Below are 22030 nucleotides of genomic sequence, written 5' to 3'. Positions count from 1 at the left end.
CATGGGTCCTCGGCTCAGCGCAATCCCTGCCCCCGCGGTGGCGGTGCAAAGCAGCCGCAGGACACGCCGAGCACCCTGCCCGCGAGGAGGGCAGCAGTCAGGGAGAGCCCAGCACCCTCTTCCTTTTGCAGACAGCTGGGTCTTTAACGCGACCCCGTTAATAAACCTCACTTGGCAGCCGGAGGTGCTCCGTTTCCCAGAGCACTCACCTTGTGCCGGCCGGGAATTTTCCCTGTGCAGGCACGGACTTCCAGGCTCTCAGCACCAGAAGGGACGTTTGCTCGGGGGCTGCGGGCCCCATCCTCCCCTGCCTTGTGCTCCCACCAGCCGCTCCTGTAAGGGCCACTTTAGAGGAAAACCAAGCAAATTTCCCACAGGAATTCTCTCCCAAAGCCAGCTCTCACAGAAAGTAGTTTTAATCCAAGACCTGGCTCTTTCTCAGCTAAAGAGCCCTACAAAAAGCCCGTCTCCTTCCATGTGCCAGAGCCGCCGGGTACTGCCATGCCGGCTCTGCCGGGGTGACGGTCCTGCTCTGCAGCAAAGGGGACGTCTGCTCCCGCAGACCCGCGGCGGACTCACCTCCCTGCTTCACGGTACGGAGCGCGGGGGATCGCAGCCTCCATCCCTCTCCTCCGTGGCCAACCTCCGGCCTGGAGCCAGCACGCCCAACAGTCGCCTTCGCAGGAACCAGCCTCGGGAAAGGGGCGGCCTGAGCAATTATTTGCTTACAGACAAAGCCGCGTCGCTCTTCTTTCCGTGCGACGGTCCAGCGTGGCTGCGTGAGAGCCGGGCGCGTGGCATCGGCAGGCCACGTGCTGCGCGTTGCAGCAGGGCGTCGCGGCCGGGTCTTTGGAATAATCTGCAACCGAGACGTTGTCTGTTGCGATGTCCTCCAGAGCCTGGGCGTAAGCCCTGCTGATTGCAGGTAGCGCTGCCTGATATTCTCTGGATGCCTCAGCCAAAGGCTCCTGCTCCTGGATATCGCGCTCCAGATTGAAAATGAGGGGTGGCTGGTGATGCTCAGCTGGCCCAATGCTCCCATCGCAAGCCATCGCCCCTCCTAGGGAGGAAACGAGAGAAAAACACTGGAGTCCCAGGCTGCCCAGGGATCACCTCTGTATTCCTCATCCCTCTGTGATGGCCCAGTCCCACCAGCTCCCAGCTTTGGCAGCCCGGGTCCTGCTGCCAGTCCGAGAGTGCTTCTGAGGCCAACAACCCCGGGCTGCAAAGCCCGTCACACGGACGCAGGCGGGCGCGTGCTTATCCTTGCTAGGTTCGCTCTTGCTTCAATTAACCTGAGTTGGTTTTTACCTGTTTCTGCAGGGAACTAAGAATTCCAGAAGTTTTTCCCCAGACTTCACGATCTCTAAAAGGGACGCGGTACCTGTGGTGTAAAACGCCTTGTACTGAGCCAGCCGTAGCGCCTCTATCTCGCCGTCCTTCCCGGCTGCCCCGCTGTTGGGGTGGAGCAGAACCTGAAGGAAGAACAGAAAAACGCCCGTCAGCCCGTTGCAGAGAAACCCTGCTCCGAGACCCGCTCCCTCCCCAGACGAGAGCGCATCCCACCCGTGCGTGCATTCAGAGACACCGTGTAACCCCTGGACTCTGAGCAACCAACTGAGTTTTGCTTGCTGAAGGACGGGGTAGACAGCAAAAGGGCACCGGGAAACACCAGCATCTCTCTTGTGCCTTCCTGCCCTGCACGCAGGACCCCTGAATCTCCCTCCTCAGACCAATTCTGCTGCAGGAAAGGGATTACGAAGGTGCCGGGGCTTTCAGCAGAGCAGGGCAGAATATTTGGGAGCTGGGACGGTCTCAGGTGCTCTGTGTCACCCACCACTGCCCCACGCCGACGAGACGCCCATCTCCCCGGGTGCTCGCAGCTCAGCTAGCGGCAGGGGCGTCTAAGGGAGCCCAGTCGCTGCCTGGGGCCAGCAGCAAGCCACAAGCGGAGCATGAGCTCATGCGGCGCAGAGGCTGCACGGGTAGGTGAGGTGCTGGAACATCACCCCCGGTCCGTCCGGGTGATTCAGCCCGCTGTGCGAGCGCTCCCTTCCCTAACAACAGCCGGCCCGGCACAGGGAATGGGGGTGAGAAGGAAGGGAAGGAGGAAAGGGTGGGTCGAATCTCTCCCTTTCGGTATTTAGGACACTTGATCCATACAGGACGACTGCTTTGGCACAGGGGAGCGAGAAGACAAGTGAGCTGGACGGTTCAGCGGGCTCGTCTGTCAGATAACATCTGCCGCAGAGCCAATGGTTTCATTGAGGGGTGAGTCACTCGAGGTTTCCTCCCTGGGAATTGAGTTTAAAAGTGATTCAAGAAATTTCCAATGTGCTAAAAATTAGAAACATCTGCCGAAGTTGTAGGCAGCTGCGGTGCCAAGTTTAGTAACAGCGTTCGCAGCTGATCAGCGCGGTAATGCCTGAGCAGGTGCCCGGCACCGAGCCCTGCGCCGGCACACAGCACCGCCGGGCACCCCGCTCGCTCGCCCTGAGGTGCTGCTCCCGCCCTGCCCGGTCCAGATGCGGCCGCTGCCTTGGGGGGGGCAGTTGGTAACTCATCCAAAAATGCCAGGATCCAGGGTGGGGGGTGATTTCCAAATGCTCGCTGTTTCTTTTATTGCCCTCCGTTGCAAGGCAAATTAAAAAAAAAAAAAAAAATTACCTTCTGGCATTTGGTTTAAAAATCATGTTTTAGGGAAAAAAATTAAGGGTGGAAAGGGGAAGCGGTGGCATGGTGTAAGCCTGCTGCAAGGAGGAAACCCCTGCTACAGAGACCCCTTACGCTGACGCTCCTTGGTCAGAATAAACCAGCTCCAAAGCAGAAATCAGCAAATATTCAAGGGCCCGCGAAGCCGAGGTAGCAGGCACTGAACCAATTCGTCTGCTTCCAGCCCTAAAGCTTTGCCTACACCCTGCCGCCGGTCGGCGTTACCTTTAGCGGCACAGCTGGGATGCTGCCGTGGCGGCGTCAAGGCACCCAAACCGCCCTTGCTACCAACCAGCACGCTCCTAAACCTGCCTCTTAAAACCCCACGCGAAGAAAATCCATTATAATTTCCTGCGTAATTAAGGAGCTTGTTTCAACCGAGCCCTTTCAAGAAACTTTCCCAGGTCTGCAAGCCTTCTATTGATCTTTGACTTTGTTATTTCAATTTTTTTTTTTTTTTTAAAAAAGGGAGGGGGGGAAGCCTTTTCTCCCCAGAAAACCCATTGTCTGAACTCGGCGCTCCAGGCTGTTTGCACAAGCGAGCAAGCGCGCAGGGAGCCGGCACACACCCCTCCGCCATTGAGCTGATGGAAAGAGCTTATTTGTCTGACACTTGTACCCTCGATACATTTTGTAGGATGTGTTTATTTTCACTGTGAATCGCCTGTGCTCAAAACAGGACCTTGGCGTCGCCCCAGCCCCGGCACAGGTTGTGCCGGTGCCGAGCGCGCGAGCTGCGACGCCGAGCAAGGTTACCCCGGGCAGCTCGCCCCGGGGAGCCTCGGCCGCCCGAGGGACCCCAGTGAGGAGAGCAGCCTGGGGAAACCGGGCGCTGGGGACGCGCAAAGGAACCGCTTTCGGGAGGGTTTGTGTCAAGGAAAACCCTGCGACATCAAAGCGGCGGGGGTTGCTATCAGCCGCTCGCAAGCGGGAGACGAAGGCGGAGAGCCAAGAAGGGAGGGAGCGGGGACACGCGCTGGCTCCCGGCCACCCCGTGGGGCTGGAGCAGGCGGGTGCTGCGGGTCCCCCCCCCCAAGGCCACCCCGTCCCGCGGCAGCGTGGGCAGCTGGATTGCATCCCCCGGGGACGCCCACCCCGCTCGCGCTGCCGGGATGGGCAGGAACAACCCGGCTCCCAGCCCCGCAAGGGTTAATTCACCCCTAATTGCAGCACAACCCCCCCAAAAAAAGCTCTGGGCCGGGGTGATGCTGGGGAAGCCCCAGGAGCTGGCGGTGCAGCGTCGCAGCTCAGGACTTTATTCCTCGGTCTGAAACATTCAGGAATGGCTGGCGTGGGCTCGTGCCCCTCCACCGTGCCCTGACACCCAGCAAACCATCGTTCCCAGGAAACCATTGCTCCCAGCAAACCATCATTCCCAGGAAACCACCGTTCCCAGGAAAGCATTGCTCCCAGCAAACCATCATTCCCAGGAAACCACCGTTCCCAGGAAACCATTGCTCCCAGCAAACCATCATTCCCAGGAAACCATCGTTCCCAGGAAACCATTGCTCCCAGCAAACCATCATTCCCAGGAAACCATCATTCCCAGGAAACCATCATTCCCAGGAAACCATTGCTCCATCATTCCCAGGAAACCATCATTCCCAGGAAACCATCATTCCCAGCAAGCCATCATTCCCAGCAAACCATCATTCCCAGGAAACCATTGCTCCCAGCAAACCATCATTCCCAGGAAACCATTGTTCCCAGGAAACCATTGCTCCCAGCAAACCATCATTCGCAGGAAACCATCATTCCCAGGAAAGCATTGCTCCATCATTCCCAGGAAACCATCATTCCCAGCAAGCCATTGCCCCCAGCAAACCATCATTCCCAGGAAACCATTGCTCCCAGCAAACCATCATTCCCAGGAAACCATCGTTCCCAGGAAACCATTGCTCCCAGCAAACCATCATTCGCAGGAAACCATCATTCCCAGGAAACCATTGCTCCATCATTCCCAGGAAACCATCATTCCCAGCAAGCCATTGCCCCCAGCAAACCATCATTCCCAGGAAACCATTGCTCCCAGCAAACCATCATTCCCAGGAAACCATCGTTCCCAGGAAACCATTGCTCCCAGCAAACCATCATTCGCAGGAAACCATCATTCCCAGGAAACCATTGCTCCATCATTCCCAGGAAACCATCATTCCCAGGAAACCATCATTCCCAGCAAGCCATCATTCCCAGCAAACCATCATTCCCAGGAAACCATTGCTCCCAGCAAACCATCATTCCCAGGAAACCATCGTTCCCAGGAAACCATTGCTCCCAGCAAACCATCATTCGCAGGAAACCATCATTCCCAGGAAACCATTGCTCCATCATTCCCAGGAAACCATCATTCCCAGGAAACCATCATTCCCAGCAAGCCATTGCCCCCTGCAAACCATCATTCCCAAGAAACCATTGCTCCCAGCAAACCATTGTTCCCAGCAAACCATGATTCCCAGGAAACCATTGCTCCCAGCAAACCATTGTTCCCAGCAAACCATCACTCCTAGCAAACCATCATTCCCAGCAAACCATCATTTCCAGGAAACCATTGCTCCGTGCAACCCATCATTCCCAGCAACCCATCATTCCCAGCAAACCACCGGTCCCCCCCGGTGCCATGTGTGCAGGAGAAGAGGGTTAATCCCGAGGAGCACAGCGGAGCGCGCTGGCCACATCCCATCCGCTTCCCTGCTTTATCTCACGGTTCAGCAGCGGGTTCCGTAAATACGAAGCAAATACCAAAACCCTGATGGACGCAGAAAGCAAATCCAAGATCCCCGCTGGGAGCTGGCTCGTGGTGCTCGCAGGAGGGTGGACTTGAAAAGCAAAATCAAGCTTTATCTGTGGGACTGCTATTAAAGCCACTTTTTTTTTTTTTTTTTTCTTTTGGTTCTGCAAAAATCTCGTGCAAATCTGAGAAAAACGCGTCGCCATACTGCTTGTCCTGCTAACCGCGTGCTTTGGGCTGAGAGGAGCTGTCAGCAGCTCCTTTTGTAGGGGCAGAGCCGCGGGGCACGCACGGGCTGCCCCGCTCCAACATCGCTAACAGGCACGTTCCCTGCCGAGGAGCTGGGAGAAGGAGCGCGTCGTTCCGCCTCCATCCAGCAAGATAAATAAAGTGGATACAGCGAGGTCCGGGCCCCCGGGATGGTTTGTTGCCCGCGCTGGCGTACCTTCTGCGACGGGAAGGCAGCGCGCCGTGCCGGGCACCGCGGGCTGCCGCGTGAGCGGGCAAGCCCCAGCATCGCCTCGACGGCACAGCCCTGCCAGCGCGCGGGAAGGCACGCCAGGCTGCCTGCACAGGCGTCGTCACCTGTAATCCCAGACTTACGAACAGAGCGTTTCTCCTAGCTAAGACGACTCTTGGCTAAGCCAAAAGCCCTTTTTACCCCAGCACCCCAAGCCCAGCCTTGGTGCGGCACCCAGCCGTCTCCGGCTGTCCTCCTCCGGGATGATGCTCCCATGGGTCCGCACGACGCCCGCTCTGAGCCTTTCCGCCCCCCACTTCCCTGTTTGAGCTCCGAGGTGGTGGGACCTGCTGGCAGGAGGGGACGTCCCCGGGGCGGGGCGGCTCTGCCTTACCTTGTGCCCCACGTCCGAGCGCCCAAAGAGAACCGGGGACACGTCCAAGCCGTCAAAGCGCCTGTTCGCGGGAAGCGCCGCCCCAGCCAGGGCCACCAGCGTAGGGAAGATGTCCAGCGTGCTGGGGAAAGAGGTGGCTTTTGTCAGAGCAAGGAGCGAAGACCCCCGGAGGGTCCCCCCAGCCCCATGTGCACCCCGCAGCCCCTCGCCTGGGTGCGCTGACAGCAGGGGAGCGCTTTGGTGGTGGTGGGGGGGGGGTTGGCCGCTTCCCAGCACCCATCCCAACAGCTCAGCTCTACAGAAAAGGTTAAAACCGGTTTCAAGCAGCGACTCGGCCCCAGCAAGCCCTCGCTCCGTACGCCTCCCACCCCCGGCACCGGCTGCTCGCCAGGCGCTGCGGGTTCAGCCAGGATCTGCCGCTCCCGCGCCCGGCAAACCCCGCAGCCCTGGGGCAGGGGCACGGCGGGGAGCGGGGCAGCCCCCTCCCGCCCTCCTGTCCCCCCCTGGGGACACACGGGAAGGCAGCAGGTCACCCTCCGGAGAAAGTGCTAGCACAGGGACTTTTTACGCCAATGACAGCAGATCCCGTCGCCCCAGGAAAATGTGGTCTCGCTTTTGCATGGCGCAGCAGGAGCCGGCGCAGCCAGAATGGAAAATGAGAGCGGTGCTATTTTGTGCACTCCCACCAAAACGCCCGTCAGCATTTCCACCGTAAACCTCTCGGGTTTTTCAGGGGCCTCAGCCGCAAAAGAGCGCTCGGGGCTCGTCCTTGGTTGCTTCCCGGTGTGGAGGGATGCAGGGAAGGAGCGGGTGACCCGGGGTCCCTGCGGGGACATCCCCCGTGGGGGTCCCGGGAGGGACGGTCTCTGCTTTCCCGTTGCTACCTGCAGCCCCAGGGCCAGAGCTGGGCCCCGGCGATTCCCCACCCGCCGGCACGTCCCCGCGGCGCGGCGGGGCCACGGGGCGAGCAAAGCCGTTGCTGGGGTGGGACGGGGATCCGCCGGCCCGGCTGCCAGCCCCTTGCAGAGCCTGGGCAGGGGCTTCCCCCGCCACCGGCCACGTTGCCCGGCGGGGTCCGGGCTGGACTCCAGCGGGACGGGGACAGCCCGCTCGCAGCCCCCGCGCCTCACCCTCACCCCCCACATCCCGCTCCCGCCAGGCACGAGCGTCCCGTCCCCCTCGCCACCGCCGAGAGCATCCCTCCCTCTCGCAGACGTGGTTGCGGGACGACCCCACACCTCTAAAAGGAGCCACCCTGCACCGGGGGTGTCCCACGGCCCCCGGGGGACAGCGGGACGTCAGTGCGGCCAAGTGACACATCCCAGCGCTGCCGTCCCCGGGGACGAGGCCGTGGCACGGGAGCTGATGAGCCAGCAGAGCCACCGGTGCCAGGCAGCCGGCGGGGACTCAGCTCGCATCCCTCCGGCTGCAAAGCTCTCGTGCCGGCAGCTCGGGGGGGTCAGCTGGGGCAAGGAAATTGCTGGGGGAGGCAAAAACACCAGGTCCCCAACTGGGGGGCACCCAGGGTGCCGCCGCGCTCCTGCCACCGCGGTCCTGCCACCGAGTTTCTCCTGCCCGGTGCGCGATGGCGGCTGCGTGAGCGGAGAGAGGAAAGAGCCCGGGGCTTAAGGGCCCCCGGTCCTCCCATTCAATGAGTTTTAATTTAGCTGCTAAGAGACGGAGAGAACAAATAAGAACAAACACTGCTGAGAGGCAGCCCCGGTACGGCGCGCTCGCGGAGACGGCCCCAGCGGCCAGGAGAGCCGGGAGGCGCCAAAAAAAATTCTGGCTCCCTGCTGCGCCCAAGGCAGGGCACATCCCTGCAAGCACCTCGCTGGGGTCAGCCGGGGTCCAGCCGAAATGGCAGCCCAGGGCAGGCCCCGGCCAGTGCTCCTGGTCCCGTGGGTGCTCAGCACCCTCAGGATCTGGGCCCCAGCACGGTGCATGCGGGTGCTTGCGGGACCGCACCAAGTGGTCCCGACCCAGCAGATGGGACCGGCGGAAACCGTCACCGGGGTGGGAGGACGACGTGACTGAGCGCAGAGGTGGTCAAAGATCCCCGTGCCCACCGGCAGATGTAACCCATGGAAAAAAGCATGAAAAAAATAGGATTTTGGTCAAAGTTGGCATCAAAGCAAAGGCCCCGCCAGCAGGCACGTCTCGGAAGCCAAGCTGGGGAAGCCGTGTTGGAGGGAAAGGGGAAGCCACGCTGCCAAGCCCAGCCCTGGCCAAGGGAGATTTAATAAATAAAGTCACTCCGGAGTCCTGCTGCCGCCCCGAACGCCGAGGGAAGGGGGCTGGCAGCGCCCAGGGACAGGCAGCTCCCTGCCTGCTGCCCGAGGGGCAGAGCTGCCCGGGGCTCTGCGCTGGCGGGGAGCATCCTGGGCACGACGGCAGCAAGGAGCGCTGCCCGGCCCCGGCGATGGCATGCTGCAGGCAGCTGCAGGCAGCTGCAGGCAGCTGAACCAGCTCTCCCCACACCCCAACCGGCTTGCCCAACCTGCCCAGCCCCACGCCGCCGGCGCAGCCAGGGTGTTGCAATTTGTTTCTTCACCACCTCACTGACCTATTTCTTCTGTGCCCTACTTTGGGTTGGGGCAAGGAAGGGCAGAAGCACGGCAGGTGGCTCTGACAAATATAATTAAGAAAAGCCGACAAGGCAGTTTTCTGCAGAAACCAGCATGCGGGTGCAGGTCTGCAGCGATGCATCAGCATTTCGCTGCTGGCTTCAGCTTCCTCGGCCCCCCGGCACGCTCACCCTCGCTCACCTCTCCACTCCCTGCGCCGGGGAGGATGCGAAGCTGAGCGATGCCGGGGAGAGGCGAGGCGCAGTCCTGGGCAGGAGCAGATGGCAAAGGCTGTCAGCGTTTTCATAACCTCGGGGGCAGAAGGCGGCTCATGCAGGCAGCTAACGCCTGCCCTTGCCCAGCCCCTGCCCTTCCCGGGGGATCCCACCAGCCAGCGGTCCCACCTCGCGCGCAGAGGTCTCCCAGCCGCATCTGCGCACAGATTTCATCCCCTCCCCAGCTTCTTGGTCTTCCCCATCGGCTGAAGGGACAAGCCTTCAAGCACCCTATTTCACATGCTCGTCCTTTGGGGGATGTCCCCAAGGGTGACTCTGGCTGCAGAGCAAAGCCACCTGCCCCGACACACTGCGAGCACCAAGCAGTCCCTGCCGCCCGCATCCCTCCACATCCCCTGACCGAGGGCTCAGGCTGTGGCCAGGATCACAGGTGACACCTTTCTGAGCACGAGCCATCGCTCGCGTCCCCCAGGCTGGCTCTGTGCTGCCTCCCAGACCGGGGGTTGCCTCTTCCCGACGCCAGGGCATCACCCTGCACAGCTGGGCATCACCCTGCGCCAGCCCAGCACGGCCCCGTGGCAATGCCAGGCTGCGCTGGGGAGGACGCTGAGTGCGCTGTGACTCCTGGGGAGCTACAGAGACGCTTTCCGAGCGTTCCATGTTCAGCACAGCCTGTGCTGCCGCCGGCTTTCCAGATCCAACCTGCTGGACTGGAGCTAGGAAATGCAGGAGATAAGGTCTTCGAGGAGATAAACGGAATGCCTGGGCTTGGCGGCAGGGCTGCAGCGTGCGCAGGGGGACGAGGAGGGCGGTGGGACAGGGGGATGGGGACGGGCGCTGAGCCTGCACCGCGCTGCCCCGGCCGCCGGAGCGGGCACGGGTCGGCAGCTCTGCCCCATGTCCCAGCGGTCGGTCCATCAGCCTACCATGGAGGGGAAGGGGTGGGAGGTGACACCCAAAGGGTGCTGCGTGCGCCCCATCCCCTCTGCCAAACTCAGTGACCCAGCTTATGTCTTGAATCTTCCCCCGCTTGCAAAAATCCAGCTCCCAGAGCTGCCCTCAAGCTATGTAAGGAGCAAGCAGTTCCAGCTTATCTCATGGACCTTAGAAACACCCAACCGCCTCCCCGGGTCCCACCCGTCAGGACCTGCTTCCAGCAGCTGGGACACCCTTTCCCAACACCCAGCAACTCCCTGCCCCCCGGCTCCACCACCCTCACCTCCACCATCTTGTGCTTCAAGGGACAAAAGGGGACGGGGCATCCCACCACGCTGCCCCCAGCGCAGGCCGTGCCCCCCGCGCTGCATTTGCTGCACAGGCGAGCTGCAAGGAGAGGTGCAATTGCTGCATGCAGAGGTGCAAGTGCTGCATGGCGAGGTGTAATGGCTGCAAGGAGAGGTGCAAGTGCTGCATGGCGAGGTGCAAGTGCTGCAAGGAGAGATGCAAGTGCTGCAAGGAGAGATGCAAGTGCTGCATGGCGAGGTGCAAGTGCTGCATGGCGAGGTGCAAGTGCTGCATGGCGAGGTGCAAGTGCTGCAAGGAGAGATGCAAGTGCTGCATGGCGAGGTGCAAGTGCTGCGCAGCGAGGTGCAAGTGCTGCACGGTGAGGTGCAATATTGCTGCAACAAGGACCCCTCCACGCCACCCTCCACAGCGCAGCGCTCCCCGGCGAGGCGAGGAGCAGGAGGCAGCAGCCCTTCCCCTGCGCTCTTGCCGGAAACGGCAAAAGTCGCTCGCTACCTCCCAGCCCGGCCGCATCCTGCGCTGATTGCAAGCGCCATCTCTCCGGCCAGCTTTTCCCACAACCGCACCCTCCTCCACATAAAGCCATTCACAAACCACAAAGCCTAAGCCTGCTTCTTGGTGGAGAGAGAGAACATCGTCATCTTTTAATTATCGGGAGGCACTCAGCCACCGCGGCCAGGAGGCACACGGAGCCCGGCGGCTGCTAACGCCAATCCACCAGCCTCACAAAAAGCCCTTTCAACTCCTCTCTGCTGAAGCATTAAGTCTTACAGGCTTGGGAGAGGACAAAAGTACAGAGGCTGGCACAAGGCAGGCAACAACCAGCACGGGCAGCTCCTGCTGCCAAAATCCAGATCATCACCTGGGTCCCAGCGCAGGGACAGCGGGTCCTTCCTAAACGGGGGCAAAGGGGCTGCCCTGCTCCCCAATGCAATCCGGCCGGGCTCCTACCTGAGCAGAGCGTGGCTCGTCCGCTTGGCAGGGATGCGGCCGGGCCAGTACGCCAGCGCCGGCACCCGGTGCCCTCCTTCCCAGGTTGTTTGCTTCGCCGAGCTCCCACCTGCAAGAGAAAAAGGGCAGCGCTCAGCATCCCGCTGCCCAGGAGCTTTGCATTGATAGGAAAAAATCCTGACGCCGGAGTTTCCCTGGGAAAGGAACTACTCAGAGGCAGAGATGGAGTAAATGACCCCACAGGAGGATGACTTTGCTGGACAGGGAGCTGGGTCAGGAAGTGAGAAGAGTTACAGGAGTTTTTAAAAGAAAGAGGGAAAGAGAAAAGAAAGGGGGCTCAGTTTGGCACTGCCCTGTGTTTCTCCTCTGCTTCAGCGAGCAATGAGAAACGCAGCCGGCCGCTGGAGCTGCCACATTTCCATCCACTTTTGATGTCGGGCGAGAATATGGAGCAGGCAGGAAATGCAGGAATTTATGCCAGGGGCTGCGAGTGGCCTCGTGCAGGCGGCTGCTGACCTCCACGTGGTAAAGCACCGACAGCCCCCCAGCCTGCTGGAAACCCGCTTCATTAAAAATGCCATCCTGCTGACAACCCTCGTGTCGGCTAATTAACCTGTTCGGTCGTTGCCCTGACCACCCAAAATGTCCACGCTCTGCCCTTGGGGTTGAGATGCACGGCGTGGGGAAGCTACCCGGTCCCTTCCTCCACCTGGGATGCTGAGCAACAAAATGGGGGTTCTGAGCAACAGAATGGGGGTGCTGAGCAGCAAAACAGGGGTCCTGAGCAACAAAATGGGGGTTCTGAGCAGCAAAACAGGGGTTCTGAGCAACAAAATGGGGGTGCTGAGCAACAAAACAGGGGTTCTGAGCAACAAAATGGGAGTGCTGAGCAACAAAACGGGGGTTCTGAGCAATAAAATGGGGGTTCTGAGCAATAAAATGGGGGTTCTGAGCAAGAAAACGGGGGTTCTGAGCGACAAAATGGGGGTTCTGAGTGACAAAATGGGGGTGCTGAGCAACAAAACGGGAGTTCTGAGCAACAAAATGGGGGTGCTGAGCAACAAAACGGGGGTTCTGAGCAACAAAATGGGAGTTCTGAGCAACAAAATGGGAGTTCTGAGCAACAAAACGGGGGTTCTGAGCAACAAAATGGGGGTTCTGAGCAAGAAAACAGGGGTGCTGAGCAACAAATTGGGCGTGCTGAGCCTTGAAACGGGTGGCAGGGCGTTAGACAGCCTCTGCTTTGGCTGTAGCCCAAAGGGCCGCAGGCAGCTGGGGGGGGAAGGGGCTGGGAATGGGGCAAAGAGAAATTCCCAACCCGATTCAGCGAGCAAACTTCCCAGGCGCAGCCTTTGTCCGCCCGCCTTTCAGCGTGCGCATGGCAACGGCGCTCGCCCAAAGCCATTTCCTCCGGGCAGAGCCAAGAGAGAGGCGAGGTCCCCGCCACGGCACAGCCGCCCCGCGCTCCTCTGCGTCCCCGCACCCGTCCCCATCCCAGCCTGGCCTCTCCGGGAGTCACCGCCCGACGCTACGGGCATCTGGGCTGATAGAATCATCCAATCGTTGAGGTTGGAAAAGCCCTTTAAGATGATCCAGTCCAACCATTAACCCAACACTACCAAGTCCACCACCAAACCAATGAAGGTCCTGCACTCCCAAGCGATGCTGCGGTACCCACGCCGCCGCAGCGGAGCAGGACACGTGGAACAGATGTCACGGCGCCGGCGGCACGAGGAATAGCCCAGGGAAAAGGTTTCTGACCCCGCTGCCCGTCCTGCCGGCACGGACCAGGCACATCCCTCATCTCTCCCGCTCCACACCCAAACTTTTGGTGTTTCCCCGCAAGGAACGTCTCTTTGGGGCCTGAAGCGGTGGGACACAGCCGGCACCGGTGTCTCTTGTGGCTGTTGGAAACGTAGCAGCGCTTCTGGCACGCTTCCCGTACGGCTTAAGCAGGGTGCCTCCCCTGCCTTCAGATGCCCTAGGAAACTATAGCAATTACAGCAATTAATATCAATCCCCATCTTGGCACGTATATTAAATAACTCGCCCTCCCGGTAAGGCAGCTGCGTTCCAAGGGCTCTTTCCACGCATGGTCGGGGGGTCTCCAGGAGGACATCGGGTGGATATTTCCCTCCAGCTACCCAAGTACCTCTGGCTGGATGCCGGAGCTGCCCGTGAATGAGCTCACGTTAACACTTCGGGCAGCAAACGGGGCTGAAACACCCCAAACCCGCCCAGGGATTTTTCTCCAGAGCAGGGATGACGCAGCCCTGCTGCTGTGGGGACCGTGGAGGCCGCGGCTTTCCAGGAAAACTGAACTGAGCGTTCCCGTGCCGGGATGAAACCCCCAGTCCCCCTCCTGCCACGCACAGCAGGTCCTCAGCATGGGGACGTGGGGTCCGGAGCCTCCCAAACCTGCCTCAAAACACGGCCAGCATCACATCCCCGAAACGCGCATCTCCATCCCGGCGCCCCTTGCCGGGCTCTCGGCCCCGAGGTGGGAGACGCGTTTTCGGGGCGGGCTGGGGGCTTCAGGAAGCTCCCCACCCGGAGAAGGGGGCAGCACGCAGGGATGCGCTGCTCTCTCCCAGCGAGGAGCAGCTCCAGGGACCACCGGAAATCAGTGGAAAACATCCCTGGAATTTGGGATGGATCCTAAGAGGAAACGCCAAGCTGTGTGAAACGTATAGAGCCCCGAGCCCTCCCGCCCCGCAAAGGGCTTTTCCCCGCCGGGGGATGATACCCCGGGGTGGGATGATACCCCAGGGTGGGATGATACCCCGGGGTGGGATGGCTGCGCATCCCACCCACCCAGCACCCACGCCGGCGGGCGTTTGCAGCGTTAGACCAGCCGACGGCGGACAGTAACACCGGGCTGGCTTTCAAAACATCCGCGCAACAACCAGCCAAGGGATTTCAGCAGCCATCCCTCCCAGCCGGTATTTACAGCCCGCTCCCAGAGCCCTGCCAGCCTGACCTCCTCCCCAGCCTCCCGCGATAGCCGGGGGCTCGGGGTGTTTTCGCAGGGCAGCGAGAGGCTGGAAAGGGGCCGTGTTTTCCTAGCTTTGTTCCCGAACGCCGGACTGCCTGTACCATCTGCTCCGGCTTGTGACCGTTGGTTGCTCAAGAGCAACCCAGGTCGTCAGCAGGGTTTGTTTACTAAAAAAAAAAAAAAAAAAAAAAAAAATAAATTAAGGTTACGATTTCATCCCGGGGCCAGCTGAAGGAAGGGCTTTGGGAACGGGAAAGCGAGCCAACCCGGCGGCAGCGTTTGCCCAGGGAAGCGGCCACGGTTGCATCGCCTGGGTGTCAGGAAGCGGAGGAGGAAAGAGGCGCTGCCGCCCGCGGCCCCTCCGCCGCCGCTCCCTCCCCGCTGACCCGAGCAAAGAGGGGAACCGAGCCCAGCGCGCGTTTACACTGCGTAATACAAGCAGAAGTGGGAAACGCCTGACTCATGCATGCTTCTGGCCGTTCCGGCTGAAATAAACCCACCGAGCAGATGGCTTGGCCGGAAAAGGAGGAAAGGCAGAAAAAAAGAAAAAAAAAAAAAAAAAAAAAACCACCCAAACAACAAAACGGTGGAGGGAAAGAAAAGCAAAGTCTCACGGCGATGGGAGGGCTGCTGGGTGCTCTTCTCCAGCGGGGCTTGGGTGGTGAGAGCATCCCGTCTCCAAAACCAGCAGCCACTCACCTCAAGCTCCAGGGTAACAGGGACTGGGGGGCCCCAGCCCCCCCAGCAGGGGTTTTAGGGGAGAACTTGACTGCTTGAAAGCAAAAAAATTATTCTGGGGTGTCTTCAAGGCAACTCAGCCCCGGGCAGCAGCCAGCAGAAAGGCTGGGGGGTGAAACGCTCCCCAGGTCCCCCTCGATGGGCAACGAAGGGCTTTGTGGAGCAGCCCCCCCTGCACCCCCGGGGACAGGGAACCCCCCGTTACCTCGCTGCCTCTGCCAGGCCCCCACGAAGGGCCCCAGGCGTCCGGCCAGCTCGCACTTCTGCGCCCAGGGACCGTTGTCACCTGCCAGAGAAAGAAACGTCCCCATGAGCGACGCCAGGACCAGGGGACCCCCCTGCAATGGGGGGCGAGCAAGGACAAGTGACCCCTCCACCCCTCCTTCCCACCCCTGTGATGCTTTCCCACACTAGCAAGAGCAGCGGGTTTATTTATTTTCATTTCTAAAAGTTTATCTTCAAGGGCCAGGGCTGCCCGAGTCCCCGGTGAGGGGCTGGAGCGGAGCTGGGGCGCGGGGCGGGGACGGCTGCCACCAGCTTTGGGCGTTAATGAGCGGCGGAGCGGTTCCTGTCGTCAGGAGTAAGACATCCTCATTAGGGAGGCTGCTCAGCGAGAGCGGATTTGGGCTTCTTAATGAATGAGGATTTGCGGTTTAATCAGGCACGGCCCTGCCGGTTCAGCACCGCGGCCGAAGGGGGGTGGTGGGGTGAGCACCCGGCTGAGCGGCCGCAGCAGCCCGGGACCCCCGTGATGTGACGACCCCAGGCAGCTCGGCCATGGCTGCCGATCGCTCCCCACACGCAGAGCAGCCGGGAGCATCGAGGGCAGGGGACAAAACCGGGTCCTGCCCCCCACCACCCACCCCCACCCCGGGCTGGTGCCGGTGCAGCCGCCGGCGTCGCCCCCAGCCACCGCAGCCGGTTTTCCTGCTGTACCTGCGAACCACAGGAGCGTGTTGCCCTTTCCGTGGCCGTCGGCGACCCGCTTTATCTGTCCTACCAGGGCATCCATCTCGCTCAGGGAGGCTCCGTAGATGCCCTTGCCCGAGGCGGGGGGCAGTGGCGGGGGGACCCCCAGCGGGACGTGCATATGGGCCAGCGCCAGGTAGAGGAAGAAGGGGCGTCCGCTGTCGCTGCGCAGGGAAGAGGGGGAGCGTTCAGCCGGGTCGGGGAAGGGGAAGGTGGCGGCAGGAGGTCACCGGGGTGGTGGCACTGCTGAGCTTGGGGACACAGACCGGCGGCCCTTCCTCCCGGGAGCCCTGCAGCCACCCCCGCTTCTGCCGCAGCTCCCAGGGGAAAAACCGCGCGGTGCGCATCGGCTGGCTGCAAGCCCCCCGCGCACCCGCTCCCCTTGCAGGGGGGATGCTTGGCCCAGCGCGAGCCGCTTCGCCCCTGCTCCCGCTTAAACCTCTCCCCGTTGTCCGCTGCCCTCCCGTTTGGGTCGGACTCGCCCCTTCCTCCATCTCCAGCAGCGTGCAGCCAAACACCCGGCGTCGGTGCACCCCGGGCACCCACCCGCCTCCATCCCCTCTCTCACGGGACCCATTTTGGCCCGTTCTCCCCCACCCCAGCAAGCGCTCGGCCCCCGCCGGTGATTTTAGCAGAGGATGAGCAGCGGAAGGACACCCACGCCGACCCTGAGCGCGGCCTCGGCGCTGCCGAGCAGCCCCGGACAGGGAGCGCGGCACGTTCGCTCGCCGCGCGTTGCCCCGCTGCCTGTTTGCTTTTAAATCATCAGAGGACACGTCCTGTTTTCTTGTTTATGGCTAAATTTATCTCCTCCAACGAGGCCCGCTCTTCCTCAGGGACCTCGGAGGGGAAGGGTGGGATGGCGAGCAGCGGGGAGGGGCCGGATCCCGGGGACGTGCCCCAGCCCGCACACGCGCCCGGCTCCGGCCACCCCATCACTGCTTCCAGAGAGCTTTCGGGGCCCCTCCGACGTGCGTTTCAGCACTTCCTTCCTCTACCCATCACCCACCTGGGGATGGAAAATGAGTAAATCCCATCCCGGAGCTGCCGCATCCTTCCCCAGCGGCGCTGGAGCCCCGTGAAGGGCTGCGTCCCCCCGGCACCCTGCCCGGCCCCCGCAAAAGGCTGGGGGCCAGGGGGTGCTGATGCACCCCTGGCAAATCGCCGCTGCAAAAGGCTACGCGGCACCATCGGCACCTTTCCCTGTGGGATACCAGAGACCCTGGCGCAGGGAAAGCTGCCTCCCCCTGCTCGCATCCCCCCCGGGAGCTCCAGGTGGACGCCAGCATCCAGACGGACTCATGACCGTAGCGTTCCCACTTGCTTTTCGCATCGACGTTTCAGAGTTCTCCCGAAAATTGAGCCAACGTTTAATCAATAACTTAAGACGAACGTCCCTGACTTTTGCTCCCATGTTCACCATGCTCTAAGTGTCCCGAACGGAGCCAAGTCTCACTGCCACGAATTGCTCAACCTTGACACGACTTGTTAAAAAAACACCGAGATGACAAATCCGGTATTCTTTTGTTGCCCCATAATGAATGAGTCAGGCAGAGGAAAACTGGAATAAGCCATCAAAGAGGAGAGAAAAGGCAGGCACCTGCTTAATCCTGTTCTCCGTGAACGCAGATAACCCCAAAATACTATTGGGAGTTTAAAGGTTTTTTCTATTAACCCGGAGCTCAGCTGCTTGGTTTCACAGCCCAACAGCATCCTCGCAGCCCAGAGGGGTGGGCGTTTGCACAGGAGGAGGGCCCGCTGCTGCCCTCCAGCCCCGTGCCCCGGTACCCTCCAGCCCCGTTACGGGCACGCATCCTGACCGCACGGCCGGGCCACGCTGCGGCCGGTGCTTGGTACCCAAAGGGGATAAACTCTAGGCATTGTGCGAGCAAAATGCTCCCCAGGCTCATAGGGAGCCATTTCCCCGCAGGCTGCTCCCTCGCTTGCCCCCGTTACACAAACCTTTCCCCAAGCACGCCTGCAGGACCCCCCCACCCGTGGCCCTTCTCCGGGTCTGTGTTATCCCTGGATGCAGGTGTGGGACGGGCTCCGGCACGGCTGCCCGGCAGCGCTTCCCCTCCTCACACTGCAGGGAGGCATTTTGCGAAGTCACAGCTCATAATCCGCCAATAATAGGGATTAAAATTACACAACCCGTCAGCAGGGCTCCGGGGCTGTCGTCTCGGAGGAGCCGCTTTGCTCCCTGGGGAAGAGCGTGCCCAGGCTCCTCGTGTCCCTGTGCAGCTGGGGAAGGCAGGCCCGGAAGCCCAGGGATCCTGGAGCGCTTTATCCTCAAAATGGATTAAACCCCACGGGCAGGGCGGGTTTGAACACCTCTGGGTGCTGTTCTGGTCCCGCCGCCGTGGGCACCCTTTCAGCGCCCGCTTCCACGCCTCCGCCAGCACCCCCACCCACCGAGGCAGCTCCGCCGCCCCGCAGAGCCGCCCCGCTGCCACCTCACCCCGTGCCACCGCAAAGACGGAGGGATGGGGCACAGGGGATGCCAACGTTTCCCTCCCTCCCTCCCATTCCTGCTAGCCGGGATCTCGCGGCACCTCACCCCCAGGAAGGAGGCGCAGCCCAGCTCCAAGGCTTTGACCTTCCTTGGAAATGGTGGCTTTAGACACACACGATGCCTTTGGAGGAGACGCACCAAAAGGCTGCCAGCGCGAGCCCTGCAGGACACCGGTGACAGCCTCGGTGGCTTCTCCCTCCACCAGCAGGCTGGGAAGCGGAGCCACAGAAACCCCAGATCTGCTCCCCAAGAACTGCGCGGCAACACCCGTCCCCCCGGGCATCGCACCAACGCCAACCTCCCCGGGCACGTGCAGGGCTCCCAGCCGGAGCTGCTCGGCTTTATCTGCCCTGCAGCACCCGCTGCGGGATGGGCACGGCCTGAGCCTTGCAGACCCAGATCCAGCAGCCAGCTCCTGCTCCCACACGTGGCAGAGCTCAAGGGAAAACCAGCTGTGGTGGGGAGCAGCCGCGAAACCCCTCGGGCTCTGCAGCCCAGGAGAAGCAGCCCTGAAGATACCGCGCAGCACGAGCAGAAGACGCTTGCGGTGACCCACGAGCTCTCCCGGCGAAGGGGACGGGGGACAGCAGGTGGCATCTCACCTCGCCCGCCGGATGAACCGTGCCGCCTCCTCCGCGTAGCGCGCTGCCAGGCTGCTGAGGTTGACGGGCTGTTGGACAATGGTGACGTTCTCGAAGAGAGGAAGGGCCACCTCCGTGTAACAGTCCTTTCTCGCCACCCTGCCGGGAAGAAGCCACCCCAATGCTCGTCACTGGAGCGGGGACCGGCGTGGCAGCAGGCACCGAGCCTGGCTGCTCTCCTGGCTTAGGAGAAAGGCGCAGCTGAGGAGGGGAGCGGAAAGGGGACGGTGCTCGGGGTCCAGCCCACCTCCCCCACCTGCACCCTGCTGTGGGGTGCACAAGGGTTAAAAACGGGCGCACAGAGCATAAGGGGAGGCGACCGCAGCAAAGGGCAGCGCTTGGGGCTGGGGACACCAGTGCAAATACCACAGAATCATAGAATCATTTAGGTTGGAAAAGCCCTTTAAGATCATCCAGTCCAACCATTAACCTAACACTACCAAGTTCACCACTAAACCAATTAAGGGTAGAGTAGCAATTTCATGTTTCCTGGCTTGGTGGCTGGATTATCTTTTAATGAAAGTAAAAACTAGGAATCACTAAGGTTGGAAATGATCTCTAAGATCATCAGCCCAACCATCAACCCAACACCACCATGCCCACTAAACCATGTCCCAAAGTGCCACCTCTGCCCATTTTTTGAACACTTCCAGGGATGGGGACTCAGCCACCTCTCTGGGCAGCCCGTTCCAATGCTTGACCACTCTTTCCATGAAGAAATTTTTCCTAATATCCAACCTAAACCTCCCCTGGCACAACTTGAGCCCATTTCCTCTCGTCCTATCACTTGTTACTTGGGAGAAGAGACCAACACCCCCCTCACTGCACCCTCCTGTCAGGCAGTTGTAGAAAGCGGTAAGGTCTCCCCTCAGCCTCCTCTTCTCCAGGCTAAACAACCCCAGCTCCCTCAGCCACTCCTCATAAGACCTGTGCTCAGCCTCCCAGTGCCAGCACTTGAACCCCCCACGTGCCCCCCCGTACCTGGCAGCCGTGCCGTGCCGCGGGCAGGGCGGGCAGGGCGGCAGGTTGTAGCCGGGGGTGTCTGTGCAGCCCATGTCGTGGCTGTAGGGGATCCCAAAGTAATAGTCGAAGCCTGGGGGGCAAGCGAGCATGTTGGCGGGGACAAGGCAGCCGCGGGGTGCTCGGCTCATCCCCACCGGCACAGCCCTTACCGCGGAAGCTGGGGTGATGGCGGCCGTGGTGTCCCAGGTGCCACTTGCCTGCGTGGAAGCCACAGAACATCATTTCAGAGGTTAACGCAACTACGGTCGCCGCCAGCCGTCACCCCCGAGGTGCCCACAGTGCTGGGGACTTTCATCTAGCAACTAAGAAAGGCTACTTGTTTGTGCTGGCTGCATTTCCAGAATGCCTTTTTTTTGCAGAAACTCAGAAAAAATGCATAGGGTATCTCATGCCTGTGCAAATCGACTGTCTCCAGCCTTAAAAGGCTCTTTCATGCGGTTGTGTTCGGAGGAGACAACTTTCTGACCCCTCCCAAACAAGCAGCATCACCCTCTGACCTCCGACACATGCTTGCTCCCACCAAATGCGCCGATCCGAGAGGGAGAACTGCAAAAACTAAGGGGGAAAGGAGAAACTGAGGGCTTTTCTGCCAGCAAGCAACAGGAGCTGCAGGTGCAAAGGGCTGGCTACCAGCAGGCGAGGGGACCCACGGTGACAGGAGGGTGCCCAAAGCCACAGGGCCAGCGGCACTGGCCATGCCGGCACAAAAAAAGCTGCAAAAAAAAAAGCAAAGCTGCCGTGCGCAGTCGTGTTTGCTAAGGAAAACCCGGTGCGTTCCTTGTGAGGTGAAGCAATTAGAGCTTAAAAGGAGAACTGGGGAGGGCCTGAATTCCAGGCAATGTCATATGTTTGAAAATGGAGATTTTAAGCTTGGGATTGCAAAATCCAAGGGGGAAGTGCAAAACCTGTCCCACATGATCCTTTCTTTTAATTGCCAGCGTTTCACCTAACTACCTGCGGTACCTCTTCCGCAAGGGACGGACACGGGCGTCTTCACCCCCCTCACCACCACCTCCCCGCCCCGGGTGCCCCCTCGGCACGGCGGGCGTTACCTATAGCCCCCGTGCTGTACCCAGCCTCCCGCAGGACCTCGGCAAGGGTGGTCTCGTTCAGGGGGAGGCCGCCGACCGACGTGACGGCGAAGTTGTGGGTCACCCCGTTGCGTGCGCCGAGACGCCCCGTGAGCAGAGAGGCGCGGGACGGCGAGCAAGTGGAGGCAGCCGAGTGGAAATCCACAAATCTAGAAAATGAAAGGACCCTTCGCTCGCAAGGGCGAAGACCCCACCCCTGCATGGTCTAATGCTGCCCCCATCCCTCCCTGCTCCCTTGGACGCGTCCTCTTCTGCCCCAGGGATGAGGGTCTGGAGCAGGGGATGAAGCTCACAGGTTCCAGCGGGGATGGATGGACCCGCACCCCGAGGTACCGGGCTCTGGCCGCCCTCCCCGTGCACCCAAAACCATGTCAGTGAAACCCCCCTTTGCCTGCCAGTCACCACGGTAGGGAAACCCCCTTTGCCGCGGGACAGAGCGACCAGGGATGCCCGGAGAGGGCCAGGGATGCCCGGAGAGGTCCAGGGAGCGGGGCCAGACGTTACCTCATCCCTTCGGCTGCCAACTCGTCCAAATGCGGGGTCTCCTTCGTCTCTGCCCAGTTGGCCCCAAGATCCCCCCAGCCCACATCATCTGCCAGGATGACGATGAAGTTGGGCTGCCCGTACGCTGCTCGGGCAGCCGAGAGCCCCGCCAGCGCCACGGCGAGCACCAGCACCGCCCGCGGGGAGGGGGTCCCCATGGTGCCACACGTCCCCTCCCACCCACGCCGGGGCACAGGCGGCTCCGTCCTCCCCGGACTCGCC

General features: G+C 61.1%; 1 protein-coding gene across 1 annotated transcript; it reads right to left on the bottom strand.

Moving 5' to 3' along the window:
* Nucleotides 1-725: 725 nt before the first annotated feature.
* ARSG (arylsulfatase G) lies at nt 726-21966 on the bottom strand. The gene is made up of 11 exons (XM_075719750.1): nt 21770-21966; nt 21227-21414; nt 20324-20371; nt 20133-20244; nt 19113-19250; nt 15963-16159; nt 15232-15312; nt 11294-11402; nt 6295-6415; nt 1385-1475; nt 726-1060 (listed from the first exon to the last, which is right to left on the bottom strand). Exons 1-11 carry the CDS (start codon nt 21964-21966, stop codon nt 726-728), a joined length of 1617 nt encoding a protein of 538 aa, XP_075575865.1.
* Between the last annotated feature and the right edge of the window lie 64 nt (nt 21967-22030).

This window comes from Pelecanus crispus, chromosome 12 (assembly GCF_030463565.1).
Source record: "Pelecanus crispus isolate bPelCri1 chromosome 12, bPelCri1.pri, whole genome shotgun sequence".
In the NCBI taxonomy this organism is placed as follows: domain Eukaryota; kingdom Metazoa; phylum Chordata; class Aves; order Pelecaniformes; family Pelecanidae; genus Pelecanus; species Pelecanus crispus.
The sequence above is the reverse complement of the archived record's forward strand: the minus strand, read 5'-3'. Positions and strand labels throughout refer to the sequence as shown.